This window comes from Equus przewalskii, chromosome 5, assembly GCF_037783145.1.
Source record: "Equus przewalskii isolate Varuska chromosome 5, EquPr2, whole genome shotgun sequence".
Taxonomy (NCBI): Eukaryota; Metazoa; Chordata; class Mammalia; order Perissodactyla; family Equidae; genus Equus; species Equus przewalskii.
In genome coordinates, this window is record NC_091835.1 from 52,838,886 (window position 1) to 52,855,282 (window position 16,397).

General features: G+C 40.4%; 1 protein-coding gene across 3 annotated transcripts in view; it reads left to right on the forward strand.

Moving 5' to 3' along the window:
* SSPN (sarcospan) overlaps positions 1 to 16,397 on the forward strand; it is a 104,451-nt gene that overhangs the window by 17,465 nt on the left and 70,589 nt on the right. For all 3 annotated transcript variants that reach the window (XM_008513345.2, XM_008513347.2, XM_008513348.2), the window contains exon 2: positions 10,994 to 11,080. In XM_008513345.2, the coding sequence (XP_008511567.1) occupies positions 10,994 to 11,080 (87 nt within the window). The remainder of the gene's footprint in view (positions 1 to 10,993; positions 11,081 to 16,397) is intronic.

Sequence of the window (16,397 nt, forward strand, 5' to 3'; positions counted from 1 at the left end):
GTGAATCCACTCTCATTGCTGGCAATTGCATGAACAATAATTTTCTTAAGAATTGCATCATAAATTCTGAGAAATTTTATTTTTTAGAATTCATTTCCCAAAGAGATCTGGATTTAGCAAAGTTCTAGGTGATGACAGGCCTGCTTTTTTCAATTTAATTAATTAGCACATAAATCATTTATTTTGTTCAATTTTAATGTATTTTCACACTCATATATGAAAAGCCTATGCATTAATAGTAATTCAGACATAGATCTGTCAGATATCAACTCCTCAGGCAAAAGGACAATTGTAATAATAAAGGGGGAGAAAAAGATTGAGTGGATGTTATAGATGGGCTATACTTAGGTGTGGTTGAACAAGTGTCTATTCTCTTTGGACCCTGAAAAGAAATAATTTCTTTGATAGAACTGGTCATCTAGAATTGCCTTTTTCCTGAGAAATATTGTTCTGGATCTCTACTACCTTCTTTTAAGAATACTCTCCTTGGTCATTTTTGCAAAGTAAATATTACAAATTGTTCCCCCCAACCCCCTCACCAAAAAAGATGTGAAATGCACAGATGGGGATTGTGTGTCATAACTCAAACTGCCTGGGCCAGGTGAAACTTAGCCCTTAGATGAAGAGAGGATTTCTGTGCTAGAGCTCTCCATTGGCAGCTTTTACTCTAACGAAAAGATATATATATATAAAAAGAGTAAAAGAGTGAAGCTCTGGGGTTGTAGAATCCTAAGGCAAATGAAAAGGCCTTGAACATCTTCCTGATATATGATAGGCCAAATAAAACCCTCCTTAACAATACTTGCTAGCTATAAAAAAATTGTTTCCAGCTATAGTGTTGTTTGTAGTGGAAAAGAAGCTACTACTTTGAGCTTCATTTAATAAAAGACAAGAAAAAACATTTTTTCAAAATTATAATTAGTGTTCTGGGTTTTAATGCCTGTACATTAATGTCTGTAGTGTTTAGAGATAAATAGTTACAGTTTCCCGTCTCATTTTGATGTTCAATTCTGCCATAACCTCTTTGGTTGATTTTGAATCTTTATATTTATTTACATGCCTATCACTTTTGGGATTTCCCATTAATATCTGTGCCCTAAGTTTGACTAAAACAATTTTTCTTTTTTTTTAAGAAAAAGGAATATTAATTTTGGATCTGTTATCCAGACAGAAAATATTTTTTAGCTTAACAGCGTTTTATTCAGAAATTAAATGCTTATCTTTGTAAAACCACAAAAGTATAATCAAAGAAACATATACAGCTTGCCATGGTTACTAAGGTTTGTATTTCCTGGTAGTACATAATAAACAGGCTTGTAGCAGAAAGGAAAAGAAGCAGAAAAGGAAGCTTTGTATCTCTTACGTATTGGCAAAGTATTTACATCAACATTGTTAGGAAGATTTTTGAAAAGTAGGGCCTTGCTATGAAAGCAAGAGTAGCCCAAGTCACGAAATGAATGGACTCATTTATTTATTTGACCGATATGTTTTGACTGCTACATATGTGCTGGGTACTATACTAAGCTCTTTACATATGGTGTTTTACATAATCCTTACAGCAAATTTGTGAAGTGGGCATTGCTGTTATCATCCCACAGATGATGAAACTGAGGCTCGAAGAGGTTAACTTGTCCAAGACCAAAAGCTAGAAAGTGGTCGAGGTGGGTTTTGAATCCAGATCTCTCAGATCCAGAGCTAAGATAGACTGCGTCGCTGTCCGTCTTTACATATGTGGCCCATTTTAATGTAAAACTTTGTGCAGTTACCCTGTGTTGCCTCTTCTCTGGGGGCATGTATATATTATCTTTTATGGAGCCCGTGAGGTCTTAGATAACTTAAAGTGGATACATGTTGTCGAAACAACAGAACCGGGAGGGTCTCATAGGAAACAACTGTGAGTATACCATCTCTTTTTAAGGGGTTTTTGGGCATTACCAAATCATTTTCTTGGGGAATATATCACTTGAAGGATTTATTGTTTGTATTTTTCTAATTACTATATGTCATGTTTGTTGGAAAAAGAAACTATGATGATAAGTGCTGTGTTCTCAACAACTGACATATTATATATCTACTTAATTATGTGTTTATGGTCTGCTTCTCCACTTTAAAGCATCGACCCTATCACGGCAGCGATTTTTGTCTCTTCTGTTTACGGTGATGCCTCTAGAGCCCCAAAGAGTATCTGGCACATGATAGGTACCCAGTGAATATTTACTAAATGAACAGAATGAGATTATTTCTAGGATATGATAGAGGGCTACGTTTACGTATTTTGTTTATTTCAGCTCAAATTGCAGAGTAAGTTATACTGGCACAGTTTGAGATCATATGAGATGGAAAAAATAATACCTACAATTCCAGGCACATTTCTTATGATCCTTCAAACAAATTATAAAGTATTATTTTCTCCGTTTTCTACATGATGATGCTGAGTCTCAAAGACTGTGTCACCTTCTCCCAGCTTGGACAGGTGTGTGGATCTCAAAGACAGTTCTTTACACTATGCCACAGGAATGGGGCTTCATGCCCTTCAGCACAAGAGAGGAGCAAATGGTGGACTCTTCCCCAAATCTCTGCAGTTTTCACTTCACTTACAGTGCTGGAAAGATTCCACCAGGGAGGCAGCCAGGCTAGGTAACGGTTAAGAGCCAGCCGTACTCTGGAAGGTATGGCTCTCTGCTCTGTACTTGCTATGTGACTTTGAGCATAAAACCTTTCTGGGCTTTGTTTCCTCATCTATAAAATAGAGCTAATAATAGCAACTACCTCACAGGATTTTTGTGAAGACCAAATGGGATAATTTACATAGAGTGCTTAGTTTAATGCCTGGTATATAAAACTGCTCAATATTAGCATTAAAATGTCAAACCCTCTAGACTTGGTAATTAGTTTTCCTTATGTAAATATAAAGATCATGCCAAGTATCCACTGGTGCTAACACAAAGTAGACTGTGTGATGTTTGTAACCAAGATAATACATGTGTACCAGTTCCAAATATGGTTAAGTTGGTAATACATTAATAAGTGCTTAAATATATTTGATCTACTCTAATAAACTTCTGTAACTGCAATAATAACAATGAGATTAATCACTATAGTTATTCTCCAGCTATGTTAGGATAATCCTGGTCACTCTATTTATATCATCATTAATCCTTGGATTAACCATCAAAAGAAGGCAGTATTGTCTCCATTTCGTAGTTAAGAAAACTGAGGCTAAGAAGAAATAAACAATTTTTTTTCAATATCATTTAGCTAGTAAAGTAATAGAGTCAAGAGTGAAACTCTAAAACCCACAGTTTTTCACTAGGCAGCAATGTTTCTCTACCTATAATTATGGCTCTATACTCCATTTCATTTTTAGTTTTTTTGCTGAGGAAGATTTGCCCTGAGCTAACTAACACCTGATGCCAATCCTCCTCTTTTTTTGCTGAGGAAGATTTGCCCTCAGCTAACATCTGTCACCAGTTTTCCTCTATTTTGTATGTGGCCGGCTGCCACACGGCCACTGACAAGTGGTGTAGGTCTGTGCCCAGGAACCAAACCTGGGCTGCTGAAGTGGAGTGTGCTGAACTTAATCACTAGACACCGGGGCTGGCCCCTCTATACTTCATTTTAACAGAACTAAATAAGCAGTTACCACTTGTTGAATGAACTGTTACTCAATGTTTCATACTTTTGAGTGTTGTTTTCACCTTTGTTACTTCATTGAATTAAGGGAAAATGTATTTCTGAGTCCTTTTCTCTTGCTTTTACCTAAAAATATAATTAAAAAATAGTAAATGTGGGAAGGGGGTAACTCCATAATTCTATTATATTTAAGTACTATTTGATTAACACCAAAAACTTATTGTCTTAAAAAAAGTAATACACAGGCACCTGCCCTGTGGTATACTGGTTAAGTTTACCACACTCTGCTTTGGCAGCCCAGATGTGCGGGTTCAGATCCTGGACACAGACCTACACACCAGTCATCAAGCCATGCTGTGGTGACATCCCACATAAAAAATGGAGGAAGATTGGCACGGAGGGTTAGCTCAGTGACAGTCTTCCTCAAGCAAAAAGAGGCAGATTGGCAAGAGATGTTAGGTCAGGGCCAGTCTTCCAAAAACAATAGCAAAAACCCTGCAGGGGCTGGCCCCATGGCCTAATGGTTAAGTTCAGTGGGCTCTGCTTTGGCAGCCCAGGTTCAGTTCCCAGACACAGACCTACATCACTGGTCTATCAGTGGCCATGCTGTGGTGGTGACTCACATACAAAATAAAAGAAGATTGGCACAAGTGTTAGCTCAGGGTAACTCTTCCACAGCAAAAAAATTAGACATATATACACAGCAGAAAAAAATATAGTTGATTCAATGTCCCTTCCATTATAGAAAGGATGAAGGTTTTTCAGCGATCAGTAAGGAAGGATTTGTATGAGCTTCTATTGGCTGCTCATTTTCACACCTGGCCTACACTGGTCAAATGACATTACCCATAGCAACTAATTTTCTTGTGCATCAGTTCCTTTGCAAAGTGGAATTAAACTGTAAATTTCTAAAGGGAAAAGACCATATCTTATTCTTCTTCATATTCCCAGTGCCTACTGCAATAAAGGTTGTTGAACCAAACTCAGTTGGGGAGTGATACCTGGATTGGCGTGGCCATTAATAACGGGATCTCAGTGATTACATTGTAACAATTCTCACTCCATGTCCACAAATTAGGATTTTCCCTGGCTCTCTCCCTTGCATCTTTATACTGCTTCCATAGCTTAGTTTCAGGGATTCCAAACTAGTCTTTCCAATAAGTAAAGAGGAATGTGCCAAACTTCACTCTTGTGTAGTTATAAACTAATCCCACTTGGTAACCAGATCATTCTGTAAGAGAAGGAACTCAGAGGAGGCAGAAAAGGTGGTAGAGGTGCAAGGGTGTGCTAGAGCATCTCTGATGGGCTTGTGAAAGCTGGTTGTGCATCTCTCTTTCCAACTCTGCACTCAGTGACCTCACCTTGGTAGCTTGAAATCAGCCATGATAGAAGTATTTACACCATGGAAATTAGCAAGTGCTACAAACAGCAGCCCTGGCCCCTGCAGCTGATTTTTAAACATTTACCAACACATCACTGTAGGGGTGGTCCCATTCTGGAGGTGATTGCTTTGCTTTGGCTTGGAGTGGGAGTGAGTGATGCCTGTCAACAGGAGCAGAGTGCTACATCACACTCATTGATGATATACAGATGCTTCCCAAACCACCAGCCAGACACTGGGGCTAGAGGCTCTGGAATGAGGTTGTATTTAAGTAGCAATAAAGACAAAGGGTTTTTCTCTCCAATTTTAAGGACTCCTACGTAGTAAAGACTAAATTTCTTTATGGGGAAACTATTGTTGTTACATCTCATTATTACTTACAATAAACAACCCTTCTATAGGAAACTCTGCTTGTCAGTGTATCACTCTAGTTTATCACCCCTAACCGTTCAGATAAGCCCCACGCCAGGCATCAGCATTTAGAAGACTATGTTTTCAGCTTAGACTAGTGGTCCTCAAAGTGTGACCTCAGGACCAGCAGCATCAGCGTTACCCGGGAATTTCTTAGAAATGCAAATTCTCAGTCTCCAGCCCAGACCTATTGGATCAGAGATTCTGGGGATGGAGCCGGTTTTTACCAAGCCCTCCAAGCGATTCTGAACCACTGGCTTCGACTTTGTCTTCCCTTAAGGCACTAGCAATGAGAATCTAGTAAAAATGCTTAAGTTATGCTAAAATATTCTCTCCCATCCTTCTGCAATCTTGGTCCAATAAACATCCTTTAACAGATCCTCGTGAAATGTTCTTTTGTATATTGTTTAAATCTCTGGTACAGTATGTGTTAATCAGCAAGTCTCCTGAGTGAGACTGCATTTAGTTGACAGACTGCAATATATTTATCATTTGTTGAAAATGATTTCTAATCTTCTACCTTAAATTCTATTAAATAGATGAAAATCCATAGAAATTCTCTTAAGAAATATCCAGAGAAACATTTACAGTTCTGCAAAATCTCTTCTTGATCGATTGGCTGTGCAAACATGAGAAGAGAGTTCATCTTGTTACTATATTGACTGAATTAAAGCTCTTTAAATACAAAGGTGAAAGTTGGTTAACTTAAAGAAATAGAGTCACATTTCAGGTACACAAATGAAATGGGGGCATGGAAGGAGAGAAACCTTGAAAGGCATTTGACAGGAGAAGGTTGTATTCCCCAGATAGCCCTGTCAAGCAGCTCTGTTGACAACAAAAAGAAGAAAACAAATAAATTGGAGGTTGTGTGAATGTCACAAGACCAGAATATAAATACGTATGACACAGAGAGAAGTAAATACCAATAATTCACATTCTCACAAAATGTTTTAGGGTGATACCTTCTAGCTGTACCAAAATGAAAAGGGAAAAAATAATACGTAGGTAAATCTCCAAGACACTGGTCCGGCATTCACCTTTTATTCATAATACCAACCCTCAAAAGGTACCACTGTAGCTACCATAGGCTGAATAACAAAAACAAAGACGATGTGTGACAAGACTCAGGACTCGTACATCTAGAAAAGGATTTAACATTCAGAGAAGATTTCAACTCTGTTTAACTTTCTAACTCACAGGAGAAAATGCAGTCTTTACTCTAAGCAGACAAAGAATATGTTTAGACAGAATGCAGAATTCAGGACTTGGGTTTTCTCTTTATGCTAAATAAATTGTAGAAACACACATCCAAAAACAGGTCAAAAATGATGGTAGTTGTCTTTTTCTTTTTTCTATTAAAAAAAAAGTCATTTCAGGCTTTCCTTATCAACATAATTATCCATCCAAATATGAACTAAGTCTTAACAAGCTCTTAAAGGCTAGCTGCTCTTCCATCACTCGTTGTCCCAATGCCACTCAGTTCTTACTTGGCTTTGTGCACAGTGACACCACTGTCCACCCCAGGCCTGGGTGTCTGCTCCAAGGGTGCCTTCTTGAAAATTTTACATAACTGCCTTTTTCCGGTGCCATGGGCCTCACCTCACCATATCTAATGGAATCTCTGGCCCAGAATCCAGGAATGTTGTTCCAGATAGGCCTGGCGGGTCTCACTGCTCATTAACATGAACTCTCCCTTCCCTTACTGGGAAGCCAGAACACCCTGTCTTCCTGGCGCGGCCACGTCCTGCCAGCTCAGGAAACAAGACCCTTAGTCTGGCATGAGAAATCTGGTTTCCTCCCCATGGCCATAAAGCCTTCAGTTTTAAGTATTTAATAAATACTACTCTTCTAGAAGGTCCTTACGCTCAACACCAATAAACTCTCTGATAAAGAAGTATTGTTCTAACATGCAAAGCTGTAGGCAAGAAAATGAAGCCCCCCCCTGCCAACCCCTGAGCCTACGTCTATTAGAAGGCCAAGAAATTAAAATACGTTAAATTGATTCAGGCTTTATAGCAAATACCATATACAAGGACCTAGAAGTAAAATTTTCAAAAATCCAAAAGGATGATCAGTTTCATCTTTAGACACGTCACGGTGTACAACCAAAATTATAAGAAGTATATTTAAGATGCTTTCTCTTCAGAAGATTCAAAGGTTCTTCACAGCTGGGTAGTTTCCTTGGCCCTTTTCTGTTTTCGCTAGACTCTCTCAGATGGTCCAGTATTTCCAACGGTTTCAGTTGCGTCATATGCTGATGACTAACAAGTGCTTATCTCCAGCGCAGACCTCTTTCCTGAGTTTTGGGTCCACATGGCTGAGCTTTGAGTCCACGTGGCTGAGCTTTGAGTCCATGTGGGCATCATCATTTTCCACTCCCATTCTGCTCTTCCTCTTGTATCTTGTGTCTCCTTAAACGTCAACACTATCCACCTGGCAGCTCAAGTCAGGTAGCTGAGCACCTTGCTGACCCCTCCCTCTCCTTCTAGTGTGTCCGTAGAGCCTATGGATTCTGCTTCCTTCCTCTCACTCAAACGCACTAATTCTCTATCCGTGCCGCTACCTAAGCTCGGGTACTCTTCTTTTCTCTGTAAATGAAGAACAGCCTCCTAGCTGGTCGTCCCAATCCATTCTAGACAGCCAGAAGGGCCCTTCTAAAAGGCAAAGTTGACCACATCATTCCCTTGCTTCAAATGTACTAGATTGAAATAAAAGATCTTTGTGACCTACTTCCTGTCCATCTCTACAAGCACATTTTTTTTCCTTTTCTTCTTTCATCCTCTGTGCTGGAGCTATAGGGATCTTTCATGTTTACTCTGCATTTCTCCATGCTTTTGTACCCACTGGTACTCTCTCTACCCTTCCTCACATCGTTCTCCTAGCTAATTTCTGCTTATCCTTCAAAACCAATCTTCCTCCAGGAAGTTTCTCCAAGTCACCTTTGGGTTAATCACCCCTTCTGTGTATTACAGCAGACATGGTCCTAGTACTTACACGGTCTTGTAACTTCACTCTCCTCTCTTTCCCCACTGGACTGAGGGCTCCTTGAAGGCTGAGACTCTGTCTTTTCACTTCTCAGTTTCCAGAGCTTTGCACAGGGTCTGGCTATTGTATGTCTTCAAAAAATTTCTGTCAATTGACAAAATGAAATGCTCTAGACTGAGGTCAGATGTACCTGTGCAAATTCTTGCTGGAAACCAGGCCAAATTAAGGCTACAAATAAGTAGATACTCCTGAAGTGGGAAAATTTGTTCAAGCAAGGCACAGAGTCAGATTTTAAAGATGCTGGTCAGTTAGGCCTGATTATTGGAATGTGTCTCACAAAGACAAAGAGGAAAATCTTGGCAATTGCCAACTTCGGCACAGCGGCCTCCAGAGACAAAGACAGTTATGCGGGAGAGAGCCCAACCCTGTGCACCTGCAGACAGACACTAACAAGGGAGCCCAGGCACGTGCTTAGGGATCTAACAATCCCCGGAGAAGCAGGTTTAGAAGCCTCCATCTGGTTTGTCGCCAATAAACAAAAAAGGAGGTCCTTCTTCCATTGTTTCAGTTCGGTAAAGAATTTACAGACATGGTAAGCCCCTGCAGGCCCTATCAAATTTATACCTCAATTAGATATTTTTAAAAAATGAGCTATGAGAAAGAAATTCATCCCTGACTTGGAAATGTCAGCCACATTGTGAGCTACATAAATGACTTCAAGGTCATTACTTCCGCATCTGCCAGTCCCTCTGCTGAAAGCTGCCTCCCTGGGTCCTCCCTGCTTTGTGTCCTCCCCAGACCTCTCCAGTCCATGCCTTGCTCACACGTTTAATGCTGTGTCTCTCCACCGGGAATGTCATCCACGGCTATTAGACCATGCAGCCAGTCCTAATGATGGAAAACCCTGCGAACAGGCTGTACTAAAAGAAGGTTTGGCTTTTGGTTTCACAGCCCAGTAGAAATCTGAACAACCCTCAGCTTGGGAACCCAGGAAGGCATAAGAAACTCACTGATTTTATGGTCAAGGGGAGACTAGGATAGAGGTGGTACCTTAATGTGCACTATCGGCTTTGCAAGCAAACAGCTCTCCCACCGTCCCAGGGATGGCTGATGGTTTGAAGCTGGCCCTAGTGGGAGGAATATGACTATTACCAAACCAGTCATTTCATGACTTGCTAGGTTACTCTCAGTCACCCTTCCAACATCTGTCTCTAGGAAAATTGTGCTTATCAGAAACTGCAATTCTATTGCTTGTGTTTTCTATCCTAAAGTAGACCTTACCAGCATTTTAAGGTTTCTAAAATTGAGTGTCAATGGATATGCCTAGATAGGAAGCTCTAAATCTCAGTTTAAAAAACTCCAGTGCACTAAAAAAGAAAGTCCAGTTTCACTAACCAATGGAGTTATCTTTCCTCTCAAAGTCCCCATTCCTCCTACCCACCTTCCTTCAATCAGGAACAACACCTCTCCTTCCATCACTGACACTCAAGACCTTGGTAATTGCTCTCTCTCTCCCTCTTCAGTGTTCTCTGGTCACTCAGGCAATAGCCAGGATGTATAGATTTGGTTTTGCTCCACCTTTTCTCTCCGCCTCCTTCTCTTACTTAGCCTGCCACCATCTGAGCTCTGGCCCACCTGAGACATTAATCTTGCTTTGCTTGGTAAAATAATATCCTGATGTTCTCACTGCTGACCCACCCAACAGCACTGCTCCTTTTCCTGAAACAGCTCTTGAATCGTGTCATTCCCCTGCTCAAAAAAGTTTCAAGGGAGCCCCACTAATTACCAAATCAACCCTACAACTCCACATTTTCAACCTAGCATTTCTGCTCTATATTTTGTTATTTCAGCTACAGGAACATATTCGCTCCTCTTTCCACACAATATGTACAGTCCTGCCTCTGTGCTGTTGCTGGTGCTCTTTCACCCAAGCTACCTGGTTTCGGTGCTGGTTCCATTTATTTACTAGCTTCGTGCTTCTGTTTCCTCATTTGTCATGTGAGGATCATAATAGCACCTGCTTCATAGGGTTTTGTGATGATTACATGAGGAAATCCATGCAAAGCCCTTACTTAGAAGGGCCCCCGAACAAAGTAAGTATTCAGTAAATGTTAGTGATCATTATTATTATCATCATCCCTTTCAAGGACTATTCAAAATCCAGCTCTTTAGTGATGCCTTTTTTAATTGCCGTATTCAAGGTTATTTCTTCCTCTTTTTGTACTTCTCTGAATAGCATTTGATGTATAATGCCCTGCCCTAGAATAGTGTGTGTACTTATCATGGCCTGCACTGGACTGTACACTTAGTGAGGTGGGGGAAATATTATACATCCTTGTATACTCTAAAGGGCCTTGTATAGCACCTGGCATATCAAAAGGACTGATGAAATTGAAATAAATTGATTTTACTATTTTTAAAACTCTGTTCCACAAGCTGAGAAAAAAAGAGCACATAAAGATAAGCAAATGAAATGAACACCCTGATAACAAGGATGTTACTGGAGAAAGACACTGAGATTGATGTCATTAGAATGCACGACTTGCCCTGATAACATCTTTTCGTCCCTGTTCTCCATTGCAGGTCTGCTTAGTGGCCTATCTTGGTTTGTTTATGCTTTGTGTCTCATATCAAGTTGACGAACGGACATGTATCCAGTTTGCTATGAAAGTAAGTTGTCATTTTTCTTTCTCTTTTATCATTGCATAGAAACACAAGTATAAAATAAAGAAGTGCTTTTTAAGGGGTTGCATATCTGACTATTCTAGAAATTGCATTTTTAGGCTGGCCAAAAAATGTTTTAGGAAGGCATTCATCCAGACTCCAAAGGTAACACTGATTTTTTTTTGTCTTAATTTCTATGAACTGGGTTGGCATGGAGCATATGAAGTCTGTCCTTCAATGCCCTTAAAAGGAATATTGAAAATTCAACAGTTCAGCAAAACATTTGGCCAGGGAAAAGGTGTTTCTTTCAGTGCCCACTTCCATATCTTGGGGGTTTTTTAGAATATTTTAATAATGAAGCAGTCTAAGTATATTTCCTCTTGTAGGCGGGATCGCTTAGACAGAGAAAGAACATTGGGTGCATCCAAATCATCTGTGCCAAGAGTCTGAGGGCAAAGGGTGGGGGTTGGGATACGCATGGTTTATCATGAGTGTGTGTTTCATGTGCACATTTTTTTCTCTGTTAGAGACAGTGGTTTGGTTGGAGCCAACTCAAGTGCACAGCATTTTCACTGCACAGTAGAACGTACTCCAAAAGGAAACACAGACACACCCTTTCGGAGATTAGGGAGACAAACACCCATCTCAGCAATCAGAGCTAGTAGAAATCAAATTCCTACATTTTCTTTTAACTACTGTAGCAGAGAACAAAAAGCTTTCTGTAATTTTTTTTTTGTACACTCACATTGTTTACTTTTCTTCTACAAGAAAACACATAAAAACTGGATACTCCTTTATTCACTAAAACAAGGAAGCATAAGCATAAGAGTAAGTATCTGGAAATCACAAAGATGCAGAAAGTAAGACGTTAACATATTCTAGTATAATTGAAGCTATGGACATAGAAAAGCAATGTGCTGCTATGTATACATATTTTAAATCATGTTGTAAAGGAATATTTAATGAAATTCAAATATTCTCATTATTTTAACTAGCAAAAAAAAACTGCCTACACAAAATATATGATACGATCCTACAAAAGAAAAAAATAGCTCTTATGTGCATAGAAAAGATAGTTATCTGTGAATGGTGGGATTATAGCTGTGTTTTGTAGTTTTTTCTCTAATTTTGAAACATTCTCCTTAATGAGACATAACTTTTCTAATTAAAAAAATTAATGGATGCTATTTTTTAAAAAATGGTAGAGTTAGTATTTTGGTGGATATACCTACATTTGGGAATTTTACTTTTTCCCTCTGAGGGTGTTCCTTAAAAGAAGGCCAGATAGAGCAGACATCAGTCTGTGTTTACTTTTTTCCTGGAGGTCTGATTAAACACAAGGCTTGGTGATGATTAAAAAAAAAAAGGGCAGAAAGCCTAATAAAAAATGGCCCGTTAAATTACAGGAACTTCATTCACCAGGTAAAAAATGCTCTAAACTAGATTCATCAATGCATGTGAAATGCCCTCATTTCCCCCCAAGATGGTCTCAGGAAACAGCAGAGGCAAAAGCATCAGCTTCACAGAGGCCCCCAAGCCATCTCAACATCTGCACTTAAAATAAGGAGCAAGTGCAAAAAAATAAAAATAAAAAAGTCACTGCCAGTGTCAGCCAGGTTGAGAATTCCCCACTAGGAAGATCTCATTAACTATCTTTTTTCCCCACCTATGATAGACATTGACAAATAGGAGGCACTTTTCTCTTCTCCTGAACGTGACCTTTAGTGATGCTTGCTGCTCGCTCTGTAAGATACCCGCTACTTTATCTTCAGGTCAAAAATGAGCTTCAGTCAATCTCCAGGTTTTCCAAAGGTACAACAGGTTACAGCAGACTTCCCTTGTGCTTCTCACGCCATTTTGGGGGGGAAGGAATAAAATGCATCTTCATGTGGTGTTTCTGACTAGCATAACCACATTTTTAGTGCCCCAGTCCTGATACCCTGGCCTAAGCTTTCTTTGAGAATTTATTTCCTCCTGTTGATCGCCCAGAGAGCCAGGGGCAAGCAATCAGATGGTGATGACCGCGTCTCAGTGTAGTCTGCGCACACACGCCCTTCCCTTTTTCTTAGAGACAATAGCCACGGAGACTTGTCTTTTCATCTCAAGTTAGCGTGGTATTCTGCGGCTGCCCTTTGGCAGGCCCTCCACAGCACCAGCGCGTTCCTTCTTTCTCCCTGGACTCGCTCCTGAACCTGGGGGGCCATTCGCCCTCGAATTGGGCCGCCTGCCTTTCCCTGTGGCCCTGCTTTATCGGGGCTCACTTTGATGATTTTCAGAAACATGTCGGGTTCATGTGCTGGCAGAAACACTCCAGGACACATTCCCCATGAGGGCATTTAAGGCGCGATTGCTTCGTGCCCTCATCCAGGAGGCCCCTGGGCTGCTGCTGCCGTCTCCTCCTGCGCGGTGCGCTGCAGAGGGGCCTTACCATTCCTGCCACCGGGGAAGGTAATTAAAACGAAGCGGAACCGCCCTCCTCCCGAAGTCACCGAAGGTTGAAGCTGCAGCTGGGTACCAATTAGAGGCAGCGAGCGAGCGGAGCAGCGTCTGGGCGCTGCAGTTGCATAAGCGGTGGGGCCACCGCGCCTCTGCCCGCCCGCTGCCCAGCGCCAGACGTTCGGGCTGACACAGGCGAGACAAACGCCTCCCGAGCCGTGCTTTTATCAAGATATATTTGCTCGCCTTCCCAAGGTCATCGTAAACTCTTTCATTGATAGTTTATTCGTGCCATGTAGGTAAAACAAGCCACTTGATTTTAAATTACAGATTCTAACCCAGAAGCTTTTTGCTGTCAGATGAGTTAAAAGCAGCGAAGGAAAAATCCTACAACGCTGCAGATGTAGCCCACAGGCTTTGGGGGATCAAGTATATATTTATGTCTTAAAATGGCTAAGAAACTTGATTCTGTGGCTCACTCCTGTTTATGCTTTCACGGAGTGGGAGAAGCAGAATCACAATGCATGAGATATGTGCCAATGAAAAGGTACTCATATTCAGAGGAGCAAAGGGGTATGGCTTTTGTTTGTGCTCTCTTTGGCTTCTAGCATATTTAAGATGCTCAATTAACACTGAGCAATCACTGTGTTTCTGTAAATGTTTACATCCTTTCTACAAGCCAAGTATGCATTGTTACTCCCACATGACAGAGAATAAGACAAAGCTAGCAGAATTGATAATCTAAGAGTCCTGAGAACTGGCAGCTCTTTCCATCTCTACTCATTTGTTTATTTATTTCAGAAATACTTAAATAGTGCTACTATGTGCCAGGCACTCTTCTAAGCCCAACAGATATCAACTCTTTTGATCCTTGTAATAATCCTATGAAGTAAGTGCTATTATGATCATCATTCCGAGTTTGAAGATGAAAAAATGGAGGTACACGTGGGATTGATTAATTCATCCAAGGTCCATAGCCAATGAGGGGAGAAAGAAGGTTCCACCTCAGGGAGTCTGGCTCCGGGTCCATGTTCCTAAACAATACCCTTCTATTTGTTAAACCATCTTGGGCAAATCTTTGGATCTCTGTGACAAAAGGTCATCTTTTAAAAATAGACAAAATTCTCATTTAAGCAAATGGATTTTTGTAATGATTAGAGAGATTAATACTTTTTGCACCTATTTGAATTATTTAAAGATTATTTAAAGATTGCTTCAAGATATTGCCCTGACAAATGTTATAGAAATCTGCTATCTAAGGATGTGTGGGGGTGCGTGTTGGAGGTAGGAGGGCTATCCATCCGCTGATGGCAATAAAATGTGCAGAGAAAACTCCAATTGGAGCCATTCTACTAAGCAGATGACTCTCAGGTGAGAAATTATCCCTTAATTTGGGCCTTCCCTGCTGGTAAAGTCACCAATGTATTCATGTTCCCAGAGCAAATAGCTCCCAGTTCTACGCTGCCTGCACTGAAATGAAGCCACAATGGCCACACATGCACAACACAGACAGCGCAATTTAATTTGGCTCTTGGCATCAAGAGTTTGAAGTCAATTGTCAAGCCTGAATACTTCAGAACAACCCAGAATATTTCAAATATTCTGCCCCAATGGCCCCACAAAATAAGACCATACTTTTTAGCCTAAACACTACAGTTTAAATACGGCCACGGAAAGTTTGGGAGACAGGACCAAGGTGATGCATTCAAATCACAAATTAAATATTTCCTTTTTAAATTTTATAAGTGTTCCGCTTTGTATTTATCTGGTTCCCTTCCTCCAAGGGAGACTAAACATGTTGAATGTGTTATCCCTGTTATATTCCTGAGATATAAGATGTTTCAATAAACTGTTTCACAGACGAAGCCACTTGGGTTATATTTGACAATCTTTCAAATTATTTGAAAATGAAAAATAGTGTGTGTGTTGAAGATATCTTTGATGAGAAGATCTAAAGAATACATTCACTCCTTTGTTGTCTGCCCATATTAAGACAAAATGGCTTTAACCAGTTCCACTCTCTTCCTGTGCTCAGCCAAGCTTCCAGGCAAACCAGCACATGCTTAGGGCACCAGCACACACACACACACACACACACACACACACACACACTACACTCATGAAAGAAAAAATAAATTTTTAATTATTCTATATTTAAGACTTGAAAACACTGAAATTGTCACTGTGTAGAAAATCACAAATTTGGAGGAGCTTTGTGCATATATTTCGTAATTTTGCGTGTATGTTTTTATTTTGAATTACCTATAGTTGGAGGTAGGGAAAGGGCATAATCTTTTCAGAGCTGCTTTAATCTGAACCTGGCCATGACTGGAACTAATCTTAGTTTGGGGAGTTCACATTCACCAGAACTGCTCTATGAGCAACTTTTGACTGTGATAATATAAATGTTGCACTAAGAACTGGGTTCAATACACTGGTCCCAACAGCTGGGGACTCTCTTCCTTATCTAGACCCACCCCCCCCCCCCCAGTGGCAAGACCATTAAGAGAAACATTTCCAGTAGATGAGCCCAATCACAAGAACATTTCTTGCTCTGTAGGATGGTTTAGATTGTGGCCATGTCAACGAGCACTCACAATTTTTAATCAAAGTATTTCAGGTGTAGGCTAAATGTCTAAATTGTTCTGAAATTCCATGGTTGTTTAGCAGCAGAGTTAGAACTTTAACCAAACTGCCATTCAAAGGCCGACAGCGTTCAGAACCTTGGTGGCTGAGGAACCATTTAGAGTTTATTTGCATGCTCAGGAACTACATGGAACTACATGAGCATAGTTGGATTTCGGATGAGACTTGTAGGTGATGAAGCTGACATCAAGTTGTCTACCTTTGGCAGCCATATTTGTTTTTCTCCCAGCAGCCTCTTACT